This window comes from Macaca nemestrina, chromosome 11 (genome assembly GCF_043159975.1).
Source record: "Macaca nemestrina isolate mMacNem1 chromosome 11, mMacNem.hap1, whole genome shotgun sequence".
NCBI lineage: Eukaryota > Metazoa > Chordata > Mammalia > Primates > Cercopithecidae > Macaca > Macaca nemestrina.
The window spans coordinates 93,928,438-93,952,347 of NC_092135.1; the positions used below are offsets into that span (position 1 = coordinate 93,928,438).

Genomic DNA, 23,910 nt, shown 5'->3' on the forward strand with positions numbered 1-23,910 from the left:
GCACATAAAGTATTGAGCACAAAAGATCCTAGAAGAATTAAAGCAGATCACTTCAATAAATACTTATCACAGTGTCTGACACATGGTAAATATTCAATAGACAGCAGTTTTTTTCTTTTCTTTTTTTTTTTAGACTGAGTCTTGCTCTGTTGCCCAGGCTGAGTGCAGTAGCACAATCTTGACTCACCACAACCTCCACCTCCTGGGTTCAAGAGATTCTCCTGTCTCAGCCTCCCAAGTGGCTAGGACTCCAGGTGCATGGTACCACACTCGGCTAATTTTTTGTATTTTTAGTACAGACGGGGTTTCACCGTGTTAGCCAGGATGGTTTCGATCTACTGACCTCGTGATCCACCCACCTTGGCCTCCCAAAGTGCTGGGATTACAGGCGTGAGCCACCGCGCCCAGCCAATATCAGCTATTATTATAATGAACCAACAAACATTAATTGCAAATCTAGCCAATGTCTTGCCTTTCCGAATTTTGGGGCTTTTTGTTGAACTCTGATTTTGAAGGAAAGTTTTAAAGTCTTTGCTAAATGAAAATCTATTTTTAGAAACACTATATGGTACATATAAAGATGCACACACTATATTCTTAAGTGAAAAAAGAGGGTTACAATAGAATATGCCCATAGATCAAACTTTTGTCTCTAAAAGTACATATGCACAGACCAAAAAATGACAATAATTTTTAAATACAGGAACATACCATAAAGTAACCATCATTTACATGTGATTTCTCTTTTCTATATCTCCTAAATTTAACACAATGAATAGGTATTACTTTTATAATCAGGGAAAGTATCCTCAGAATTTTTTGCCTGTTTGTTTTAATAATGAGATCAAATAAAATACTATGATCGTCAGCCAATCACACTGTTGCTTTTAGTTTGACAAGCTGACCAATGTCTTTCGTAGAACTGCCATTTCTCACACAACAGAGGAACATAGGTGGAGCTACAGAAAATAGGAAAATTAGGAAGAGTTAAGAGGAGGGAAAGAACAGATAACACAAGAAGCAAATTGCAGAAGTTAGCAGAAATTGGAAAAAGAAACAGAAGCAGTGAGTGGCAAACAAGACTTTTGTTAAGGAAACCACCCTGAGCAGTCACCCAGAGCAGTGCCTAAAAAAAAAAAAAGAAAAAAGAAAAGAAAAAGAAAAAATATCTACAGTCAGAAAAGCTACCTATATCATTATCATTGACCTGGGAGCTACAATCAGGTGACTTCTACTCTTTCTCTCTAACAACAGTTTGCCCCTTGCAGGGATATCAACAAAAAAATTTAGAAATTCAGCATCTGTGTTCACTCGCTAATGCATGTATACATGTGTTATGTGTAAGAATATGTGATAACAGTACTCTAGCACAGGTTATACAGTCAGGAAAACCTATGTGCTATATGTTATCTAGATCTACATCTGTTTTTTATAGGGAACAGCAAGTAGAGAAACTCTTTTAGAAATATTCCTACAACATAAAGTTAATATATGAAAGATTAAAATCAGAATATTTTCCTATCAAAAATGATAGATTTCTGTGAGTTACAGAGAGCCAAGAATTTCAGGAAAACAAAGTAATATCTCAATTATCCATAAAATGCAAATCAAGTCATATAGCTTTGAAAAACCATGGTAAAGATTTTTAAAATAAGCATTTATTTCTAGTGATCAAAATGAACTTGTTTTAAAATCTGAATATTAAGAGTCTCTTTAAAATTCTATTCCTATGCTAATGGAAGAAATACAGTCCACGGGATTTTAGAGTGGAAAGACATTAGAGTATTAACTAGACATATGATGTGAATACCAATCTCCCTTTTGGGAGGATTGTTTTAAAAATCAAATGAGAATACAGATAATGTGCCTATCACAGTGCCTGCCAGAGTGTAAATGTTCAACATACGTTATGTGTAAAATTGTTAAGATCATATTAAAATGTTATTTCTCTGGTGATTAAGATCATTCCAGAAGGTAAGGCTTTTTTTGTTATGTTTTGTTTGTTTTGTTATAGTCTCCATCCTTTTCTGCTGGGTATTTAGTATTTACTTAGAGATGTTTAGTAGACAAAATTTCTTGACAAAAAGAAAATAGCATTCTCACATAATCTCAGAGTTGTCTCTGACTGAACTGTAAGTTCCCCTTTTGATCTTCCCTATTTCTAGGACAATGTTTTTGTTCTGTGCTCTCCAAAAGGTAAGTACTTTTTTTTTTTTTTTTTTTGAGACGTGTCTCGCTCTGTTGCCCAGGCTGGGGTGCAATGGTGCAATCTCAGCTCACTGCAGTCTCTGCCTCCCAGGTTCACACCATTCTCCTGCCTCAGCCTCCAGAGTAGCTGGGACTACAGGCACCCACCACCATGCCTGGCTAATTTTTGTATTTTTAGTAGAGATGGGGTTTCACCGTGTTATAGCCAGGAGGGACTCGATCTCCTGACCTCGAGATCCACCCACCTCGGCCTCCCAAAGTGCTGGAATTACAGGTGTGAGCCACCGTGCCCGACCAAAGTTAAGTATTTTTTATAACCAACTTTAATTTGCTCAAAATGCAGCATTAAAAACGTAATATGTCCAATTAGATAATACCTTCCTTCCAGAAGTTTTTTAAAAAGCTTTTTAAAATGTATAGCTATATTTTATTTAATTCTACAAATATGCTTTAAAGACACTTGGTATGGTAAAGTCTTTGTCTCATGGATGGTGGTGATGGAATGACTCAATTATCCTCAAATTTTTCTCCATATGTATAAATAAATCTAATACTACCTTCCAGAAAAGTAAGATTTATATTACTTTCTGAAAAAATGAAAGGCTAAAACAATCATGTAGACTTCATAACTGGCAATGAAATACTTTCCTATGAACTATGTATTAAAATAAAAAATGAAAGATTTTAATAATCATTAAAAGTGACAAGCAGGTTGCAAGAATGAGATTAATTCACAAAAGTAAACTGATTCAAAAAATAGGTTAGGCAGAGGCAAAACAAAACACAAAAGCAAAAAGAGGCTATAGTTGTTCCAAAAGAAAGTTCTAGATTGATTCATATAATTAGCAAATGTAACAAATCAAAAAAGCTTTTTTTTTTTTTGAGACAAAGTCTCGCTCTGTTGCCCAGGCTGGAGTGCAGTGGTGCAATCTCGGCTCACTGCAACCTCTGCCTCCCAGGTTCAAGCAATTCTCCTGCCTCAGCTTCCCAAGTAGCTGGGACTACAGGCGTGCGCCAACATGCCCGGCTAATTTTTTGTAGTTTTTAGTAGAGATGGGGTTTCACCATGTTAGCCAGAATGGTCTGGATCTGCTGACCTTGTGATCCCCCTGCCTCGGCCTCCCAAAGTGCTGGGATTACAGGTGTGAGCCACCGTGCCTGGCCAAAAATGTACCTTTTAAAAGTGACTGTGTGCTGCTCATATGGAAGGAAATTTGACAACATCTAATACAACTACATATGCATTTACTCTTTGACCAGCAATCATTCTTCTAGGAATTTACTCTAAAGCTACATCTCCATAATAATTCCCATTCACAGAAGGTCGACTGACTAAAGCAAGATCCAACCATACAACAGAGTACTATGCGGCCATTTAAGAAATCAGCCATAATAATAGTTAAAAAGATGCCTATGAACTAATGTAGAATGATTTCTGGAATATATTCTTAAGTAAACAAAAATACAAGGTGTAAAGGAGTATATCTAATATACTACCTTTTCTGTAAGTAAGAATAGTCAATATATACAAGTTTGCTTAAATTTGCAAGAAGAAACACATAAAGAATGAGCCAGAATGAATACATGTGGTTACCTATAAAGGTTACCTATAAAGGTTCAGTTGGAAGAGAGCAGAAGGTTCTTCCATCACTTCTCACATTCTATATGGCATCTCCCCTCTCTCACAGTGAAAACCCAGGTTCTCAGCAATACTTGCTCATTCACTTTATCCAACAATACGTACAAAACAGTTTTAGTGTAACAATACTTATACTACTACCAACAGCAAACTACTTAGTACAACTGGTGGACTTGAATTGGAGCTATGAGACTAAATTCATGATTTTGAAAAAATATGACTTCCTAACACTATCCTTAGAAAAGGCCTAAAAATTATGATACTCCGTTAAAAGTGAGCATGTCCAACACCCGTATTTGGTTTCTAAATGCTATTCCCCACTTAAAAGAACCAGAACTTCTCAGACAGATGGCTAATTACAGGTCTGGGGCAGGGAAGATAACAAGATGACCCTGGAAATCTTGGTGTGCATAAAGCAAGGGAGTCCTCAAACACTAATGAGATTATATCAAAAGGACATAGGAAGTAGCTTGAAAGGGAACCACTGATAAGCTTGGGACAATTTGCGCATGAAAAAAAGACAGTGGCAGAAACTGATTAGAACTCATTAATTAAAACATAATGGGTTATTTTCCATTAACGTCATGTGTTAGATTAATTTTTAAAAAACATGAAATCCACTGAAATATTAAAAAGTGGGAAAGGGAAATCACTAGATGAAAAGTTGTTAAAGAAGATAATATTGGCCAAGTGTGGTGGCTCATGCCTGTAATCCCAGCACTTTGGGAGGCCGAGGTGGGCAGATCACGAGGTCAGGAAATGGGGACCATATTGGCCAACATGGTGAAACCCTGTCTCTACTAACATACAAAAAATTAGCTGGGCGTGGTGGCACATGCCTGTAATCCCAGCTACTTGGGAGGCTGAGGCAGGGAAATTGCTTGAACCCAGGAGGCGAAGGTTGCAGTGGGCTGAGATTGCACCACTGCACTCCAGCCTGGCAACAGAGCAAGACTCCATAAAAAAAAAAAAAAAAAAAAGGTAATATTCACATGGTCTATAAATATCACAACACAGATTAATTAAAAGGGGAAAATGTTCCTTTACAATAAGGAGAGCTAGAAGACTACATCTTAAGCATGTTCAAAATTAGCAAAATCAGTAATAAAACAACCTGACTTTATTGCCACCTGATGTGATACAATACACATCATCACCCACACCAAATACTTCAGCATAAAAAGGAATATCATAATACCCACAACTTTCAAATGGTTCAGTAAATGTGGCAAAATGCCAACAACTGGTGAATAAAAGTGAAGATTATAAGGATGTTAATTGTACTATTTTTTTCAACTTTTCTATATATTTGAAATTTTGTAAAATAAGAGTTGGGGAAGAAAAAGTGTTTAGGATGATTTGAGGACAGAATTGACTGGGTGATAGTTATTAAAGATTCAGGCCAGGCGCAGTGGCTCATGCCTGTAATCCCAGGACTTTGGGAGGCCGAGGTGGGTGGATCAAGAGGTCAGGAGATCGAGACCATCCTGGCTAACATGGTGAAACCCTGTCTCTACTAAAAATACAAAAAAAATTAGCCGGGCGTGGTGGTGGGTGCCTGTAGTCCCAGCTACTTGGGAGGCTGAGGCAGGAGAACGGTGTGAACCCGGGAGGCGGAGCTTGTAGTGAGCCGAGATCACGCCACTGCACTCCAGCCTGGGTGACAGAGCAAGACTCTGTCTCAAAACAAAAACAAAAACAAAAACAAAAACAAGATTCCACCATTTTATTTTCACCATATAAAAATTATGCCACACTACTAAAACAACTAAACCTGATTAAATGTTTACCTTCAACTGAGACTACTAAATGTGACAATGCCAGCCCAAAAGCAGAAGGCATAGTAACGAAGCCGAAGTCCTAGCAATAAATTTTGGTGGGTCTTAGTCACTCTGGTAAGAAATTTAACACATTGATCTACTTAAACATTTTCTGAGTGCTTGCTGCATTTCAGCCAGAGGTATAGAGATCAGTAAGTTCTCCCAGTTGACTGGGTAAGGTACCTGGGTCAATTTTCCGGAGTATGAACAAGGTCCATCCATAAAATGTCTCAAATCTTTCCGATGTATTTTGTCGCTGCTGTTTGGATGAACCCCCAAAAGAGGATTTTATGAAAGTAATCAATGTTCTTATGTATATTCATCCTCTAAACCTAGTATTCTACTACTGTTTTTGACAAATGTTAGCTACTTTTGACACACTTCAAACATGCAGATGTTATGCAAGTAGGTAACTTTTCAAAGGTCAGCTGAAGAATCTTTGACAAAAGTAATTATAAAATGTATAAAAAATGAAATCATATTGCTAGTATCTTGGCCTTTTCTGCAATTCTAATTTATTTTGAAAGTGCTATATAACATGCCTTAATACGGTTCTGGGAAATGTACACAGTATTCATTCTTAAATGAACTACTTGTCAGTTGAACATTTTGCAAAATCTTCATTTTCATTCACAAGTTGATTCCAGCCAATCTATTTTGTGGAACAAAAACATTAATTTTAAAATAACTAAATACAAAAATAAGGTTAATATACCTTTAAATTTAAAAAGGCAATGATGCAAGTTAGTTACTAAAAAGAATTACTATAGTTAGCAATACGTTTTTTTACTAAAATAAACATTTACCTCTTCGTAGTTTACCATAAAATAGATTCACCTTATTAAAAACTATTGGCACCTAAGGCATACCAAACATAAATCTAGCTGATCTCTTCCAATTGTCGCAGATGTTCAAACGCATTTTACATACTCAGAATAAACGTGTCAGACAACCATGCAGCAAAGGCACTCTGTAAGAGTCACGTGTCAATATACTCGGTAACAAACCAGTTACCTTAACAATCCTCTACCCCTATCACCTGGTGAACTGTACAATACTGGGGTGTTCTCACTTTTTCACAGACTTGTGGCAAGAGATATATTTATTTCTTATTGCTACAACTAACATAGTGCTTTACACATTACACATACTAAATGTATTTCTTTAACAAACAATGTACTAAGCATAGTTTTATGCCGTTTAACTTTCCATTCTCCTTATTTTCTTGAAGGTATTTTTCAAATAGATGAAGAAAATATACAAATTACTTCAATTCTATCTGCCCATCAGATTGTGTTCCAGAAAAATTTAATCAATCAGCCATTAACAAAATAATGTATATTCCCTTCTCCACAGTCCTCAAATGTTGTGTGTGTCATTTGTTTATTCTGTGCTGTTAGTTTTTGTGTATGTGATTGAGGTTGTACATTTAGTCTTATGAAAATATCTGAATATAAATTAGGTCCCTTTTACATTTTATTAACAGGAATCTTTACAAGTTCTTGTCACACTTTTATCATTCCTATTCTTGATATTTTAATCATCTTATCATACCAATTAAAATAGGTACCATTTAGTATATACTTACTATTCCAATATCAAAATGATTTCATTTGTATTTTCATAGACCTCATGAAGATTAATAACTCGGGGACAAGACTTTGCCAATTCAAGCACAGCAATCTCGTGTAAAATCTCTGCTCGACAATCCTGTCCTCTTCTTCTCTTTTTGAGAAATTTTGCAGCATATTCTTGGCCAGTAGATTTTGATATACATTGTCTAACCACAGCAAATTTTCCTCTGGGGGAAGATGAGAACAATCAATTTTAATTTTTCTGCAGAGAACAAAGTTAGTATATTACAGATTCTGTTATACCTCCAACTTAAAGTCAATTCTTTGAAATATCTGTGCAATTAGGAACTTATCTTTGTTCTCTAAATTGAATCAAGTATCGTATGTACTTTTATAAAATGTATAGTGCTATCACTTAACAACAGGGTAAGACAGAATTATATTTATTCTTCACTATTAAAATGATACATTATCTTGGGAGGACAAGGCAGGCAGATCACTTGAGGTCAGGAGTTCAAGACCAGCCTGGCCAACATGGCAAAACCCTGTCTCTACTAAAAATACAAAAATTAGCCAGCCGTTGTGGCGCATGCCTGTAATCCCAGCTATGCAGGAGGTTGAGGCAGGAGAATCTATTGAACCCAGAAGGCAGAAGTTGCAGTGAGCCAAGATCACGCCACTGTACTCTAGCCTGGGTGACAGAGTGAGACTGTCTCAAAAAAAAAAAAAAAAAAAAGATACATTATCATTGCAGGGAAATAATCTCATTTGCATACCAACTCAATGCCATGCTCTGCTCTTGGTATAAATTATTGTGTTTAAGTATCACAACAATCCTATATAATAAACGCTCTCCTGTTCTTCACACCTCAGAGAAGATATGTAATTTAGTCAAGGTAAAGATTTAAACTCAGGTCTATTTCCAAAAACTGTACCCTTCATAGGGTATCACATTAACTCTGTAATTAGAATAGCTTACCTTCAATTATAAGAAATTAAAGTGAATGCAAAAAATGGGTATTTGACTTATTTAATTTTATTAGTAATTTTTCCTTTTAACACAATCAATGTTTACCACCGTCGAAACTTTCTATCACAATTGTCAATTGTTTTAGCAATATATCTCTTAGTAATGCTCAGTAGTCTTTGAAGCCTGTAACAGGTAACTAAGGTATATGTGTCCCTCAGAAAATATTCAAAGATACTTCATGATAAACTAAGAAAATAGTGGTTATCAACAGCTAGTACAAGCACACCCATTAAGGTCATGTTTATCATTTTAGAAAGAAGTATGCTTTTAGCTCTCTCCAATGGCAGTGCTTAGTAACCTCTGCCAAAATTTAAAGACACCGAAAATTCATTTCTATCGGCATATGTGTGTACTGTAAGTCTACATTGCCCAAAATTTATTTTCACAATGGCCTAAAGCTATTCTGAGTCATGGATTATTTTGGGAAACTAATAAAAGCTATTCTATTGACTGCCTACCCAGAAAAATGTACACAAGCCCTTAAATAGGAAATTTTACATATAATTCCAGAGGGTTTTCAGATCCTAAAGCCCATCCATAAACCTTGTAAGGCTGAGTATATGGGATCTGAAATTAAGAACCTCTACCTTAAATTTTGAATTACTCTCTGGTTTCTGATACTAACAAATCAGGTATAAATAAAAGATCTTCAGGAAGCAATGTTTGCTCCAGAACTCCTCTTGCCCCAATTCCCTTCAATATATTTCTAACACAGTCTATCAGACTCTTAGCATGGAAAACAAAACTTGGTGTTTAGGGGGTACTGGGTGGAAACTGTGGGACTAAGTTGCTTGACTGTATTTTACTAGCTATTTGCGAAGGTCAAGATAACAAAGATTCCTACTTTTTATTACCCAAATTTCCTCAAAATTGGTGCTAACGAAAAGTACTGGAAATCAAACTATAATTTCACTCTTCTACATTTATCAAAATATATTAATATATCAACTAAATAAATCTGCATATAAAAACCTGATTCTTTGAAAGCAGTTTTAAGATTTGAGAATGTTTAACTATAAAATATTTTTTCATGGTATGCAGAAGGAATACAAATTGATGGGTTTCAATGAGCACACACACACAAAAATTAGTCCCTTTACTTTATATTCAATCCATTGGTGTTTCATATGTTTTATCCTGGATAAACTCAGTCAGAATAAGATTAAACACCTCATCAAAGGTCATAAATGGAATCGGAGCCCCAAGAATAAACTGTGAAATGTGAATTCCTAATTTTCTGTTCTAATCACTATAAAACAATTCCTCCCTTTAAAATAATTTTGTTGGGCCGGGCACGGTGGCTCACGCCTGTAATCCCAGCACTGTGGGAGGCTGAGGTGCGCAGATTCCGAGGTCAGGAGATCAAGACCATCCTGACTAACACAGTGAAATCCCATCTCTACTAAAAATACAAAAAATTAGCCGGGCCTGGTGGCATGTGCCTGTAATCCCAGCTACTCAGGAACCTGAGGCAGGAGAATCACTTGAATACAGGAGATGGAGGTTGCAGTGAGCCGAGATCGCATCACTGCACTCCAGCCTGGGGGACAGAGCAAGACTCTGTCTCAAAAAAAAAAAAAAAAAAATTGTTAAAGAAATGTAACTCACTTGCTTCTATCAATTCTTACTTAGATTTCGAAGCAAAAACTTGTCTAAAACAGGAAGGAAATTTTGGGTTTTATAAAAAAATTCACTTGTAAAATTTAGGAAACAGAAACCAGTTAGCCAAGAAAACTGGGCATCTGAAAAAACAGTTTAAAGTAGCGCTTGTGACAATTCAGTTCTGCAATAATTTTATTATTTATTATATCTACAAGCCAGAATTCTCCCAGAAACAAAGAACAAAATTAAATAACACTTCTTATCTAATCGTTCCAGGTATTACCAAGAGGGTTTTTTGTTTGTTTGTTTGTTTTTGAGATAGGGTCTCAACTCTATCACCCAGGCTGGAGTGCAGTGTTAGGATCTCAGCTCACCGCAGCCTCAACCTCCCAGGCTCAGAAGATCCTCTTACTTCAGCCTCCTGTGTAGCTGGGACCACAGGCACGCACCACCACTCCTGGCTAATTTTTTACATAATTTGTACAGACAGTATCTCTCCCTAGGTTGCCCAGGCTGGTTTCAAACTCCTGGGCTCAAGCGATTCTCCTGCCTCAGCCTCCCAAAGTGTTGAAATTTTACAGGCATGAGCCACTGCACCCGGCCCAAGAGGCCTTCCTAAGCAAGTATAGCACTCATTAATCCAGGGCAAAGGTGACCACATGATGTGGATAATGATTTATTTATTTGTCAACATTCACCACTAAGTAAAAGCTCCATGAAGGCAGGGACCATGTCTGTCTTAATTATTACAGTAATTATAAAATCTACAGTTCATTAACATATAATAGGAAGTGAAATATCTGTTGAATGAATGCCAGAAATATGTATCCACTATAATACCACATACTGTGCTATTCTGTATCCTGTACTTAAAGTGTTTGTATTTCTTAAAAGTTTGAGATTCCAATAAAATTATATATATATGTGTGTGTGTGTGTATATTATATATTCATTTATATGCTATGAAGGTAGATATTTTTACCATAACTATCAGATGACTTAGGAAAAAAACCCAAATATTTGTTTTCTGTTCTAAAATGCTAATTATAGTTTAAAAGTATAAAAAATGATCTTTAAAATATGTTTCTATATCAAATGTAATTGAAACATTTAAGAAAAGTTAAAGCATTTAAAAATAATCCTTAAGTCATACCCTAAAAAGGCAAGGCTAACTAGATTTTCCAGCAGTGAAAAGGTCTAGTAGTTACCCTTCTGCATTCCCCTTCTGCATTCTAGAATACACAATAAAATGTGAAAGGAGTCGGGAGGGTAAGCCACAAAGGAAGCTGACGTTTATTTCTGAATCTGCCTCACCCTTCTAACCACAAGAAGTCCTATGAAACCTTTGCCTCAGTTGGGGGAGGGGTAGAAAAAACTTACCCAACATGTTAAAAACCAGGAACAATGCAAGTTTTTTGAGAATAGTAAAAAATGAACTGTTAACTTTTACATAATTTCCTTTAGTTTGCTAAAGGAAAATGAATTATTAAACACTAACACTCTGAAATTAAAAAGTTGATTTAGAAAGGTAACTTTCAAAATGTGCAAACCTCAGAAGAAATGATTATGATTCTAATTTCCATTTCACAAAAGTATAGGTTATTAAAATTGGTAACAATATTGAAAGAACTTTCAGTACCTTCTTGGCAGATGAAAAGTCATGATTTCTAATTTATCAAGATCTAATAATTAAACATATCAATATCTACCATGTGACTCATTAGCCCATATCAATTCAAAAGAAAGATGTTACTTGGTCTCTTTCATAAAGATATTTTAAAATGGGAATTTAGCAATCAATCTAAATTTGTTTTAATCAAATTCTATCATGAGTTTTTGATCTAAAATTCTAAAAACTATGCCTAATTCAACTTTATTTATGCTGGCACTTCATTTATAAAGCAATTTAGAATTATTAGTATTGTCCTCAAAGTTTAAATTGTCCAAAGCACTCAAAGGAAAAACACTTTATAGACTTTTTAGCTCCTATAAGGTCCTCAATTTTGAAAAGTTAATTTAAAAAATGTAAGTAAATTTACTCATCAAATACTAACTCAGAAAAATAGAAAAGAAATTGCCTTTTGTTGTGTATACTCTTCAAGACCTTGCATAATATTCACTTCCCCGTCGCTGAAGCATTCAAACTGAGGCTGGATAACAGTTTGCTGGGGGAAATTATAGGAAAAATTGCTGCACTGCATACAAACATTGTATTAGTAAGACCATGGACCACTGAAGTCTTTCCAATGCAGAGATTCTATGGTTCTATGCAAGATACAGGAAACTTAAAAAAAAAAAAGAAAAAAAAACCTTTCTTCTTCCTATTATAATGCAAAGTGAAGTAATTAAGATTTAGAACAATTTCTTAAAAACATTTTAAAAGGTTCTAAAAACTATATCTTGTAATACACCATTAAAACACCCAAATATTTTGCACATTAAATTAGTATGCCAGGTATTATGAAATGTGCTTTTATATTTAATTCTTGGTCAATAAGTTAGATATTATAATTCTTTTTTTTTTTTTTTTTTGAGACAAAGTCTCACAGTGTTGCCCAAGCTGTAGTGCAGTAGTGTGATATTGGCTCACTGCAACCTTCACCTGCTGGGTCCGAGTGATTCTCCTGCCTCAGCCTCCCCAGTAGCTGGGACTACAAGCACACACAATCATGCCTGGCTAATTTTGTATTTTCAGTAGAGACAGGGTTTCACTATGTTGGCCAGGCTGGTCTCGAACTCCTGACCTCATGATCCACCCGCCTCAGCCTCCCAAAGTGCTGGGATTACAGGCGTGAGTCACCACGCCTCGCCAGATATTACAATTCTTATTTTGCAAAAGAAAGGCTGCATCCAACATCTGCAACGTGAAAAAGCCAGGACTTGCCTCTGCCCATAAGGTAAAAGGCCACCAAGAATGAAACTACTTTTCATGATTCAGTCAACTTTTCTTTTCACATTGAGATTTTCAAAGATAAAAATCAATCACACTGTTTTGCTGCACATTTATCAACACAAACATGGACTTAGTAAACCATTTAACATACGACAAAACATCTACCTGCAGAACTAAAATCAAACTGAAGATACATAATGATCACCATCTTCCAACCCTTCATGAAGCACCTTTAATTTAAAGCTCAAAAGATGCTGAATGTATAACTTAAATAACTTGGTATATCTTTTATAACTTTACATATATTAAAATGGTAGTACAGAATGGTTTCATAATATCATGTCACTCTTGGTCATACAGAGTTTATACACTGGTTAAGGGAAAATAATTTGTAAAGGCTTTTACTTATAAAACACTCATTTGTTGTGACATAGAATCAGACTATGAAATATGAATTCATTCTTTCTGTTCAACTTAGGAGATGGGGGAGAATCTCCCTATTCTTTTTTTTTTTTTTTTTTTTTTTTAAGCCAAACACAATATCCTAGGAATTTAAAAAAATATTTCATTTAACAAAAACTTACAGAGCATTGTACTAGGCACTTTACAAATATTAACTAACTTAATTCTCATAACAACCATATAAGATAGACACAATTACCTTCACCCCTACTTTTCAGATGAGGAAACGACAGCACTAAGAGGTACAGTAGGCAGGGCGCAGGGGCTCACACCTGTTATCTCAGCACTTCGGGAGGCCATGGCCAGAGGATTGCTTGAACCCAGGAGCTGCAGACCAGTCTGGGCAACATGGCGAAACCCTGTCTCTACAAAAAACCAGCCCAGTGTGGTGGTGTGTGCCTGTCGTCCCAGCTACTTAGGAGGCTGAGGTGGGAGATCCCTTGAGCCCAGGAGACAGGAGGTTGCAGTGAGCCAAGAACATGTCACTGCACCCCAGCTTGAGCAACAGAGTGAGATCCCGCCACAAATAAAAATTAAAAAAAAGAGGTACAGTTATTTAGTTGAAGTTACACATCTAGTAAATAGTGGAGTCCAGACTTGAACTCAGCAGTCCACTATGCTGAGCTGCCTCTTCCCCTGCACAGCCTCACATAAGGACAGAGACCTCCTATCAGAGGCTCTGAGGCTAGGTAGGATGTATGATGTAAGTTCACTAAACCCTCCTCAGATTTGGTTTTCAAGTCAGTTAAGACTAGACCCTAGGTAATAGCAACAGAGATGACAGCTTTCCTTCCTAATCATTGTTAAATAATGATCCCAAAGTGAGTTTTATAGAATTATAAAAACACAAATCCAAAATTTGAATTTAGATGGCATACACATCATATGGTTTTCTTACCTCCCTAGCTCTTTAGATGTAAGCATATAGAAATTATTAAAGTTTTCCATTTTCATTGGAGTTTGAGGAGTTGTAGTTAGCAGGCCTGAAATACTTCGGCAATCAAATCTCCTCCTCGACATGTTAGGTGATTCCTAGGTCTGCTTCTTTAGTCACTTATTTTTACCTATGCAAAAAAAGAGAAGACAGAGAAAAGATGTTATCTCGGGCAGGATGTGCATTACATTACACAGCTCCAAATATAGCTATAAAATACAACTAAAAAAAAAAAAAAAAAAAAGATTTAAAGAGCACATTCTACCCAGGAGGAAAAAACAAAAAGTACACACATAACCCAGTAACACTGTGGCACTTGAACAAAGTTACTGACTTCATTTCAGAATAAAACTACTGTGAAAGTTCTCTCAATTAAAAAAAAATAGTTATGATAAAATTATAACACCAACAATCACTTAGTTTCATCATAAAACTCCATTCTTTAAAGTTATAGAGGCTTCAGCTGGACACGGTGGTGCACGCCTGTAATCCCAGCACTTTGGGAGGCTGAGGCAGGAGGATCACTTGAGGCCAGAAGTTCAAGACCAGGCCGGGCACGGTGGCTCAAGCCTGTAATCCCAGCACTTTGGGAGGCCGAGGCGGGTGGATCACGAGGTCAGGAGATCGAGACTATCCTGGCTAACATGGTGAAACCCCGTCTCTACTAAAAATACAAAAAAAAAAAAAACTAGCCGGGCGTGGTGGCGGGCGCCTGTAGTCTCAGCTACTTGGGAGGCTGAGGCGGGAGAATGGCGTGAACCCGGGAGGCGGAGCTTGCAGTGAGCCGAGATCACGCCACTGCACTCCAGCCTGGGAGACACAGTGAGACTCCGTCTCAAAAAAAAAAAAAAAAAAAAAAAAAAAAAAAAAAGAAGTTCAAGACCAGTGCTGGCAACACAGCAAGACTCCATCTCTATGAAAATATTTAAACATTAACTTGGTGTAGTGGCTCGCACCTGTAGTCCCAGCTGCTTGGGAGGCTGAGGCAGAAGCATCACTTGAGCCCAGAAGTTTGAGGTTGCAGTGAGCTATGAATGTGCTACTGCAGTTCAGTTTGGGCAACAGAGCGAGACCTTATCTCATAAATAAATAAATAAATAAAGTTATAGGCTTCACATAATAGGTAATTTAATACAACAAGGTAATAATTATTCATTTTAAACTTATTTTCACATGGCTAAAGAAATTTGGTGGTAAATGCACTGTGAGTTATATTACTGATGTGAAGGACTACAAGAAACAGAACTTTTTCCATGGATTGGCTAGTTTCAGTACTAAACTCAGAAACTCTCAAAGGTCTTACGAGTCCCTCCTTTGACAGCACCTAGCACAGAGCCTGCTATGTATGAAGTGCTCAATAATTTTGTTGGAGGAGTGACTAATCTATACATAAAGCTTTATTCTGAAGTTCTGTATCTGAAGCTCATATATGTATCTGGAAATTTTTGATGTTTACATGCATTCAGTGTTATCAAAACTATTATGTTAATTGCATTCATAAAACAATAACAGATACTATATTTCAAGACACTTATGACTTACTGCTATGCCTACTTAATAAAATATCAAGTATTATTCTTTTAGCACCCTCCTGCTAAGCATTTGTTCCTTCTCTGCCACCTTTATTTCCTATTTTCTACTTACATGTACTGTTCTTTATCTTCCTAAATTCAAATGCCAACTATATTCTACTTAGCCAAAAAGCAGTGTCATTAGAGTTCAGTGTTTTCAGTTTCTACATTTTCTCTTTTTGGTGTTCTATGAATGCGTCACTGCAGTTCAGCCTGGGTGACAGATGGAGACCTTGTCTCAAAAAATTAAATTAAATTAAAATTACAGCTTTCACACAACTAGATAGTAAAATTGTTGTCTCTACATCTCTTAGTCTTTGGGGAAACAAAGCTCTAACCAGTTTTGGGGTACATCTCTAGGAGGGTCATAATGTAGCATTCTGAGAATAACCTTTAGACTGAAAGACACCTGGGTCTGAATTCCATTCATCCATCATACCAGCTATGAGACCTTAATTAAATTATTTAACTTTGTTATTGTTATGGGCTGAATTGTGTCCTCCCCCAAATTCCTAAGTTGAAAAACCCTAACCCCTGTATCTCATAATGTTACTACCTTTGGAGATGGGGCCTTTAAAAAGGCGATTAAGTTAAAATGAGGTCATTAAAGTGGACCAGTTAGGACACAGACACACACAGGAAAGACTATGTGAACACACTAGGAGAAGACCGCCATCTACAAGACAAGAGGGCAGGCCTCAGAAGAAACCAACCCCGCACACACCCTGATCCCAGATTTCTAGCCTCCAGAATTGTTGAGAAAATACACTTCTGTTAAGTCACCTGATCTGTGGCAACACAGTTATTTAAAAAGAAAACAAAACATGTAATATTTCAAATATAAGACAAGGAACACCATATATAAACATTTACTTTCCAATCTTATTACTTGGTCATATTTCATTTAAATTAAGAATAAAACATGTTAGACACAGCCCCTTTTTTCCACCCCCAGTTTACACTCCCACTAGCACTGGATGGGACAGTTTATCACTACTTTGACAATACTTGCCCAATTCAGACTTTTAATTTTGGCTATTCTAGCGTGATGAAGGTGAAATGGAATTTTGTTGCGATTTACTTCGCATTTCCCTGTTTATTCGTGAAGAAAGTTTCGACTGTGCTGCCTCTAAAGTATGGATGATAAAAGAATGACAAAAGAATCTATCTTCCAGTGCTGCAAGGATTAAAACGTAAAATATGCTGAACTCACGTCCACTGACACAGGTACAATGCAAGTCACCAGGGCATATCATTATTGTTCCACAAAACAAAATTAACATTCTACCCAAAAATACTTTCCCTGCAGTTCTCTGCCATTGTTGAATAGCTGTACCATTTCCATGTACAAAATTCTCATCCCAACATAGTCTAAACTTAATTCTTAAAAGCATTTTTGTTTTCTGTTTTAACTATTTGTGTATCTTCTTAGTTCTGATAGTGCTGAGTTTCACTGATTTTTTCCCATTGTTCTGAAAGATCAATATGGGTACCAATTTCCTCATAAGTTCATCTATTTATTGGAAATACACCTACATCATAAGCTGCTTTAGGCATCCATTAAGCATTTCTTAAATTCATTTTCCTTTTATTTACTGCATAGGAACCAATTGTCAGAGCCAAGATATTTTTCGCTTTCCTCTCCTTTAGCCAATTTTGCATATAGTGGAGCATGAATGTCACCTTTGTCCACCAAGCTCTCCACAAACATCTGGTTGCCCTTCATATAAGGTACATGCAGGTTATCAGTCAGTTCTCTGTCGCTCCTTCTTGTATCTTCCTAAATTTCCCACCAAATTCTCTTTAACTCCAACAATTCTCAGGCCTTTTCTTGTCTTCTACCACACTTCATATACCTATAACTGATTCTAAATTACCAATACGTCTCACTCCATTTGAAGTCCATTTCATAACATTTTATCAGGTTATACCGGTTAAAAAAAATCTTAAGGGATCTGGTAAGTAAATTTATATGCATGTGTATACACGTTTATAGGCACGATTAGATCCTATAAAAAGTGTAATAGAAGGTAAGACACAATTAAGCTTTTAATCACATAGTGCTACTAAAAATAATGGTATCTCACTTATTTTTAAAGATTTTTTTCATTAATTCTCATTATAATAATTGCCATAAGAATTTAGAAGTAGATCAGTGAAGGAAGGAAAAGAAGCAAATGTTAGGCTTGACCTGGGCCTTCACTTACTTGAATGCAGAAAGCAAGTGTGACGTGAACAAAAGCAAGACTATGTCTACAAACCTCTAGCTCTATTTTTAAAAGTATTTATCATGATATTTATTTCAAAATTATCAAATAAGTTTTTAAAAAATAGAGTATATAATAATAAAGACATTTAGAAAATCAAATTGTCTGTTTTGATTCCTTCATTAGCTCCCCAGTAGAAGCAGCTTTCAAGTACTTACAGCATGACACATAAAGGCCTCTGAGGCCAAGTATACACCAGCTACATTTCCTGAGGCACTCATATTTCATATTTTGTCACCACATCTTTGTTATACTTCTTTGCTTGAAAAAGCCTTTCTACTTTCCTTAAATGGCTAACTCTTCTTACACATCCTTCATAACTCAACACAGAATGGCCTCTCCCCCAGGAAGCTTTGCCTAAAAACCACAGGTTGATTTAAATGCTTCTCCTTTATGCTTCAAATAAGAGGACCCTTGGCATACTTCCTTACCTCAAAATGTAACATGTTAGATTACAGTTCTGTTTAGTGTTTAAAGGGCAGCATCCTTTTACTTTTGTGCCTAAGCAACCAGCATGGTATCTGCCACCCGGTAGGAATTTAAAAAATGTTTGATAAACTGAATTGTCAGAATCATCAGATAGAGCAAAAAGAAACTGTACGTACATCTCATGTCTTTGAGGGATTAGGAGAACTTGAGATCCATCTTGAATTTACAGTACTGGACCTCTGAATGCAGCTAGTCTCTGCTTAATTCAGTATTTGGACAAATAAAGTAACTATTTTAAATTGCACTTACAAAATGTCAGTTCTAAACAGGTAGCCACAAAGTCTGGAAACACAGATAAACTGATTTTGTCATATACTATAACGAAATGCCAATAGACCTTTTGTTTTTCCACTGTTTCCAGACAAGGCGGCTACTTGTTTTTAATACAAGCTATTAATACAAATACCTAGTGCAGTTAAGAACATCACTCTTTTAGGAGCCACCACAAATCAGGAAATTCAGGTAAGTGTCCTATCAAGATTTATCACTGATAAGTCTAGATCTTCACGAAGTAAATTGGAAAGGCGATAGGAAGCAAAGTAAGCCCCAAGATTGTAAGGGAAGCAACTCCTTTCTACATAGGCGTTTAAGGCATTTACTGCTAGCAAGCTTTCCCTAGGAAACCGAAAAAGAGATTTAGCGTCCATCAAAAGTAAAGGAAGAACTTTCACCTGGTGTGGCAGAAGTATTTGTTTTTAATTAGTCACTGATTAGAAGTATTGGTATCAAGACGGAAATTATGATGATTTTCAATTTCAAGGAAGAGATTCCTTATGTGTATTCTGCTAACAGGTTTTGTTTTTAAAAATATTTTGAACAGAAAATATAATTCATAAATTTAATCCTCTAAAAATCACAATAGAAAGTCAGTTAAATTAACTCTAATCCAACTATTCTAGTATATACTATCCACCAAGGGCTGAAGAGTCAGGCAATGACTCCTAGGCCTGATTCTGTGCCAAGACCCTAAGGCCTAATGCTGTGTCTTCCCACCTCCAGAAAAAGAATTAAACCCTGTAATTGTGAACCAGGACAAGACGTTGAAAAACGGAAATAAGAGTGGGTGATGCGGGGGTGGGCAACAAATGCATGGTGCTTGTCATTCACAAGATGGAAAATTAGGTTTCTGTTGTAAAATATTGTTTACTTAACAGCACCGCTGAAGTACTATTTATTCAGTAACTATTACAATGCAAAATGGAATCTGATCCTTTAAGAATTAAAGAGGAAATTACCATCTCACTGTTAAAAATTTTCAATGCTTAGAGTATCACTACACACTCTTTTGGAGTAACTGCAAAGGGTCAGGGATGAACCAAAATATAATGCATATAAATATTAAAAGAAACTAATATACATCTTTTAAATGGCACTGAAGTTTGAGGTTAAATGTTCTGGGAAAAGGATAATAAAAAACTTTTAATTAAGTATGCCTTGAAAATTGCAACATTACAACATAGATAAAAATACGTGTTTGTAACTTTGTAAGAACATTTAATTGAAATATTCAAAGAAATAGCCTTTGATAACAGTCCACCATAGAATACAAACTACAGTACTTAAACATAAAATCACTGAATTTTGTCATCAATATGATGAAAAACTAAAGCAACTGACATTTGAAGTTTTCCTAAGTGGAAAGGTAGTAGATAAATGATTGCTAATGTTTTTGACAAAACAAATACCCATACAGTGCAAAAGATTTCTTTACAAAAAGAAGAATCAATCAGTATCCTTGAAAAGTAGTAAGCCTAGGAATACCATTCTTTTTTATTTTATTTTATTTGAGACAGAGTCTCGCTCTGTCGCCCAGGCTGGAGTGCAGTGGCACGATCTCCGCTCACTGCAACCTCCGCTTCCCGGGTCAAGCAACTCTTCTGCCTCAGTCTCCTGAGTAGCTGGGACTACAGGCACGCGCCACAATGCCCAGCTAATTTTTGTATTTTTAGTACAGACGGGGTTTCACCATATTGGTCAGGCTGGTCTCGAACTCCTGACCTCATGATCCGCGCGCCTCGGCCTCCCAAAGTGCTGGGATTACAGGCGTGAGCCACTGCGCCCGGCCAGAATACTATTCTTAACTGACAATCTTACACACAGAAAATGTGAATTACAATATACTATGCATGCAATTTGGGGACAATTTAAGGATTAAGTGAAAGTGTCATTAACTGATTTCCTTGATTTCTGGTGTCTCTAAAATTAAAACAAAAATATTTTGATAAGGAAATTCTCCCTTATAATTATCAAAGAGCTTTAAAACATGTTAAAATGTTCACTTAACAGCAGTAAAACAGTGCAAGCTTAAAAATAAAATTATCTGACTAGAAACGTCCGCCATAAAAATGCTTGTATCTTCTTCAAATTTGTTACTCATATGCTAATACAGCGATTAGTCAAGCCTCCTACTTCCTAAAAACGGATTCTATCTTAACCAAATTGTAATTCACCAATCAATGATCCCAAGATAAACTGCAACCATTCTATCCACACACAAAAAAGGATGGTCTCCAATTACAGAAATTCTACTTTTAAAAAGTCTTGCCAGGTAAGCAAATATATTTCACCTCAATTTTGGATCCCTACTTTAGAAAAAAGTGATCTAAAATGTACAATATGTATCTCAAAAATAAAACATCTATTCATGCCTCCAATTATTAAGATGCTAGAAAAAAATTTAATTGAGCATCTGCTCCGAGGAGGAGGATCCGAGGGATATGAGTGTAAAACTTTTGCACTGCTTCTATGGACCAGTTTTTTTTTTTTTTTTTTAATACACAATCCTACGGGTATACGGTCTAATATTTATAAAATAAGCACTTGTTGAAAATTACTTCTGAGCAGTTCACCATAAAACTAAAAAAGTGTTATCAATGAGAAAGTAAGTTTATTATATTTTCCTTTAATAAAATTGTGCTGCTGGGTTCAAAAACGCTGCCACTCATTTCTACAGGGCAACGCTGTCTCCGCGCAGACATTCTCATAGACTTGAAAACGTAAAGTGGCCACACGTCACACACGTCAAACGTCCCTGGCAAGGTTCAGCTTATCATTAGCACCACAGATGTAAACATTACGTCGACAAAACAATCGGTGAATGTGATACACAGTCCTCATGTGTTTAAATATTAGTGAAATCTGATCAGTATTATGGTTTTAAAAACGTATTTTGTTTCTTAACTCCAATTTCCAAATTGATGTCAGAGTGCCTCTAGTCCAGACAGAAACTAATGCCAGCTACCAGCTGCTATAAAGCCTCTTTCAACTTTGTCTCTACTCCCTCGGAGGGAATTCAAATGAAACGCTTTTCCCTACAATAAAACAAAGAGCCTGGGTAAATGTCAAAAATCGTTGGCATCCAGTAGTCGTATAGTTTGAGGATGAGTCGTGCACACTAAGTGGGTTACAAGGCATCAAAGTGAAAATCAGATCGCTGAAAAAATCACAGAAACAGCTGTAGCCCATCTTGCTCTCTCGCTGGTTTTGAAACACTGTTCCCAAGCAGTAACTGAAAACGTCCCACAAGATGAGCACGAACTTTCTCTAGACTAAAGACAGCTGGGAGCTGGACGCGACCACGAGTTCGATGGGAACGCACCCCGTGCCCACGCCGCAGCTGGGACTCGGGAGAGGCAAGGGTGACCGCGTGGCCGTGCTGTGGAAGGGACCAGCGCGGGCCCGCCACGAAGGCGGCCCTGCCTGGCGCGACCCGGGGAGAGCCCGGGCCGGCCGGGTGGAGGGCACACGGGGACACACGGACACGCACAGACACAGACACGCGCCCGGGCTGAGGAGGGTGGTGGGAGGACCGCCGGCCGCTCCCGGCGCCGAACCACAGGGAACCACTCCAGCCCCAAAGCGGAGAGGCGCCAGCAGCAATCGGCTACCTGAGCGGCGACGGAGTCTGAGCCCCTCTCAGCCAAGCCGGGGATCCGAAGGGATCCTGGAACCCCCCGCACCGCCTAAACGCTCCTCGGCTCCTCCTTCCTCACGTTCCAGGTCTCTGCACCGAGGGGGCTGGTTCCGTCGCAGCCCCGAGCCCACCCGCCAATCCCGCAGGACACTGACCGCTCCGGCCGCTGCAGGTTCTCCTGGGACTGCCCCCACGAGGGGGCCGCTGTCCCGCCCCACGCCGGGGGCCGCCACAGGACGAGTTCTCTAGCTCCAGCCGGGCGAGGCGCCAGGGAGCCCCGAACGTGGCAGGACCCACTTTTACTTTTCCAGACAAGGGCCGACGGTTGTGACTTGGCTTTCCGTGAAGTGACTCCCGGCGACGGCAGCGGAGTGAACTACCGAAGCTTGCAGTTGAGGTTTGAAAACTGCAGCCGCGTCTGGAGCATCGCCGTTCGCCAGATCCCTCCCCCTAGGTCGGGAGAGCCAATCGGAGCGCGTGCGGAGGGTGGGTCTGTCACGTGACGGGAGGGGCGGGGGACCGGCTGGGGGCGCGTGTACGGGGCGGGGCCCGGCGGTGAGAGGGTGCGGCTCCGGGCCGGCCCCAGGCGGGCCCCAGGCGGGGCGGGGAGGCGCAGCGGCGTGGCGGCGCAGGTGGGACGCACCGGGGTTGCCGAGAGGGAGGGGCGGAGGGGCGGCGCTGCAGAGGAGGCATGTAGGGCTGGAGCTCCTGCTGGGTGCACTCCTTCCTACCTTCAGAGAGGTCAGTCGAGAGGTGTGAATATCCGGAGACCCGGGAGAAGGAAGCCGCAAAATCCCAGCTGCCTGCAACTAGTTACCAAACTTTAGTGCCTACCAAAGACCTATTTTCTGACTCTTCCTGGGAATCTTCCTTAGGACCTGAACCTGCCTTCTAAGTGGAGAACCCAGTTTTCTTCAACTTGGCAGAGGTTCCTCGGAGCGTCAACATCAGTTGGGGATTTATGGAACCCGGCCCCCACTGCTAAAGTCTGCTGTCGCGAATGGTGTCCCTTCTGAGGCACTGACTGAAGGCAATGTAGGGAGGGTCCCAATAGGCTGAATAACCGATTTTGCATATATGGTGCCAAGGAAAAAGATGAAAGCCCTCAGCAACGTACTCAAGATCTGTTACCCTTTGAAGACAGTGGAAATTTTCAAAGTTCTGTGCAAGACACAAATGTTTTACATAGATACATAATCCTAGTTTATATGTATAGGATACACACATACTCATACATATATGGGATTAGTTATGTAATCTAGGATTGCTTTCAGAGGACATTTAAGATAACTGCAGAAAACCCTTCCTTGGGAAAAGATACTGGGAGTGGAGTCGTGCTCTTGCTTTCAAAAGACTTAATGCTCAGTTAACATATAAAGGACAGGTTTTCTTGTTCTATCCCACCAAGCCAAGCAAATTCCTATGAAGCTAGCTGTTTCCCTTTCCCACTGCATTTTCCCCAAGAAAAAGGTATCGAATACATCACAGCCCTTTTTATGAAGTCTGTT

General features: G+C 38.1%; 1 protein-coding gene across 1 annotated transcript in view; it reads right to left on the reverse strand.

The window, feature by feature from the left end:
• The window catches only part of LOC105468173 (serine/threonine kinase 17b), a 37,575-nt gene extending 14,762 nt beyond the window's left edge, over positions 1-22,813 (reverse strand). The window contains exons 1-3 of the mRNA XM_011718224.2: positions 22,558-22,813; positions 14,127-14,292; positions 7,256-7,468 (exon numbers count right to left, since the gene is read on the reverse strand). Of these exons, the coding sequence (XP_011716526.1) occupies positions 7,256-7,468; positions 14,127-14,248 (335 nt within the window). The 5' untranslated portion in view covers positions 14,249-14,292; positions 22,558-22,813. The remainder of the gene's footprint in view (positions 1-7,255; positions 7,469-14,126; positions 14,293-22,557) is intronic.
• Between the last annotated feature and the right edge of the window lie 1,097 nt (positions 22,814-23,910).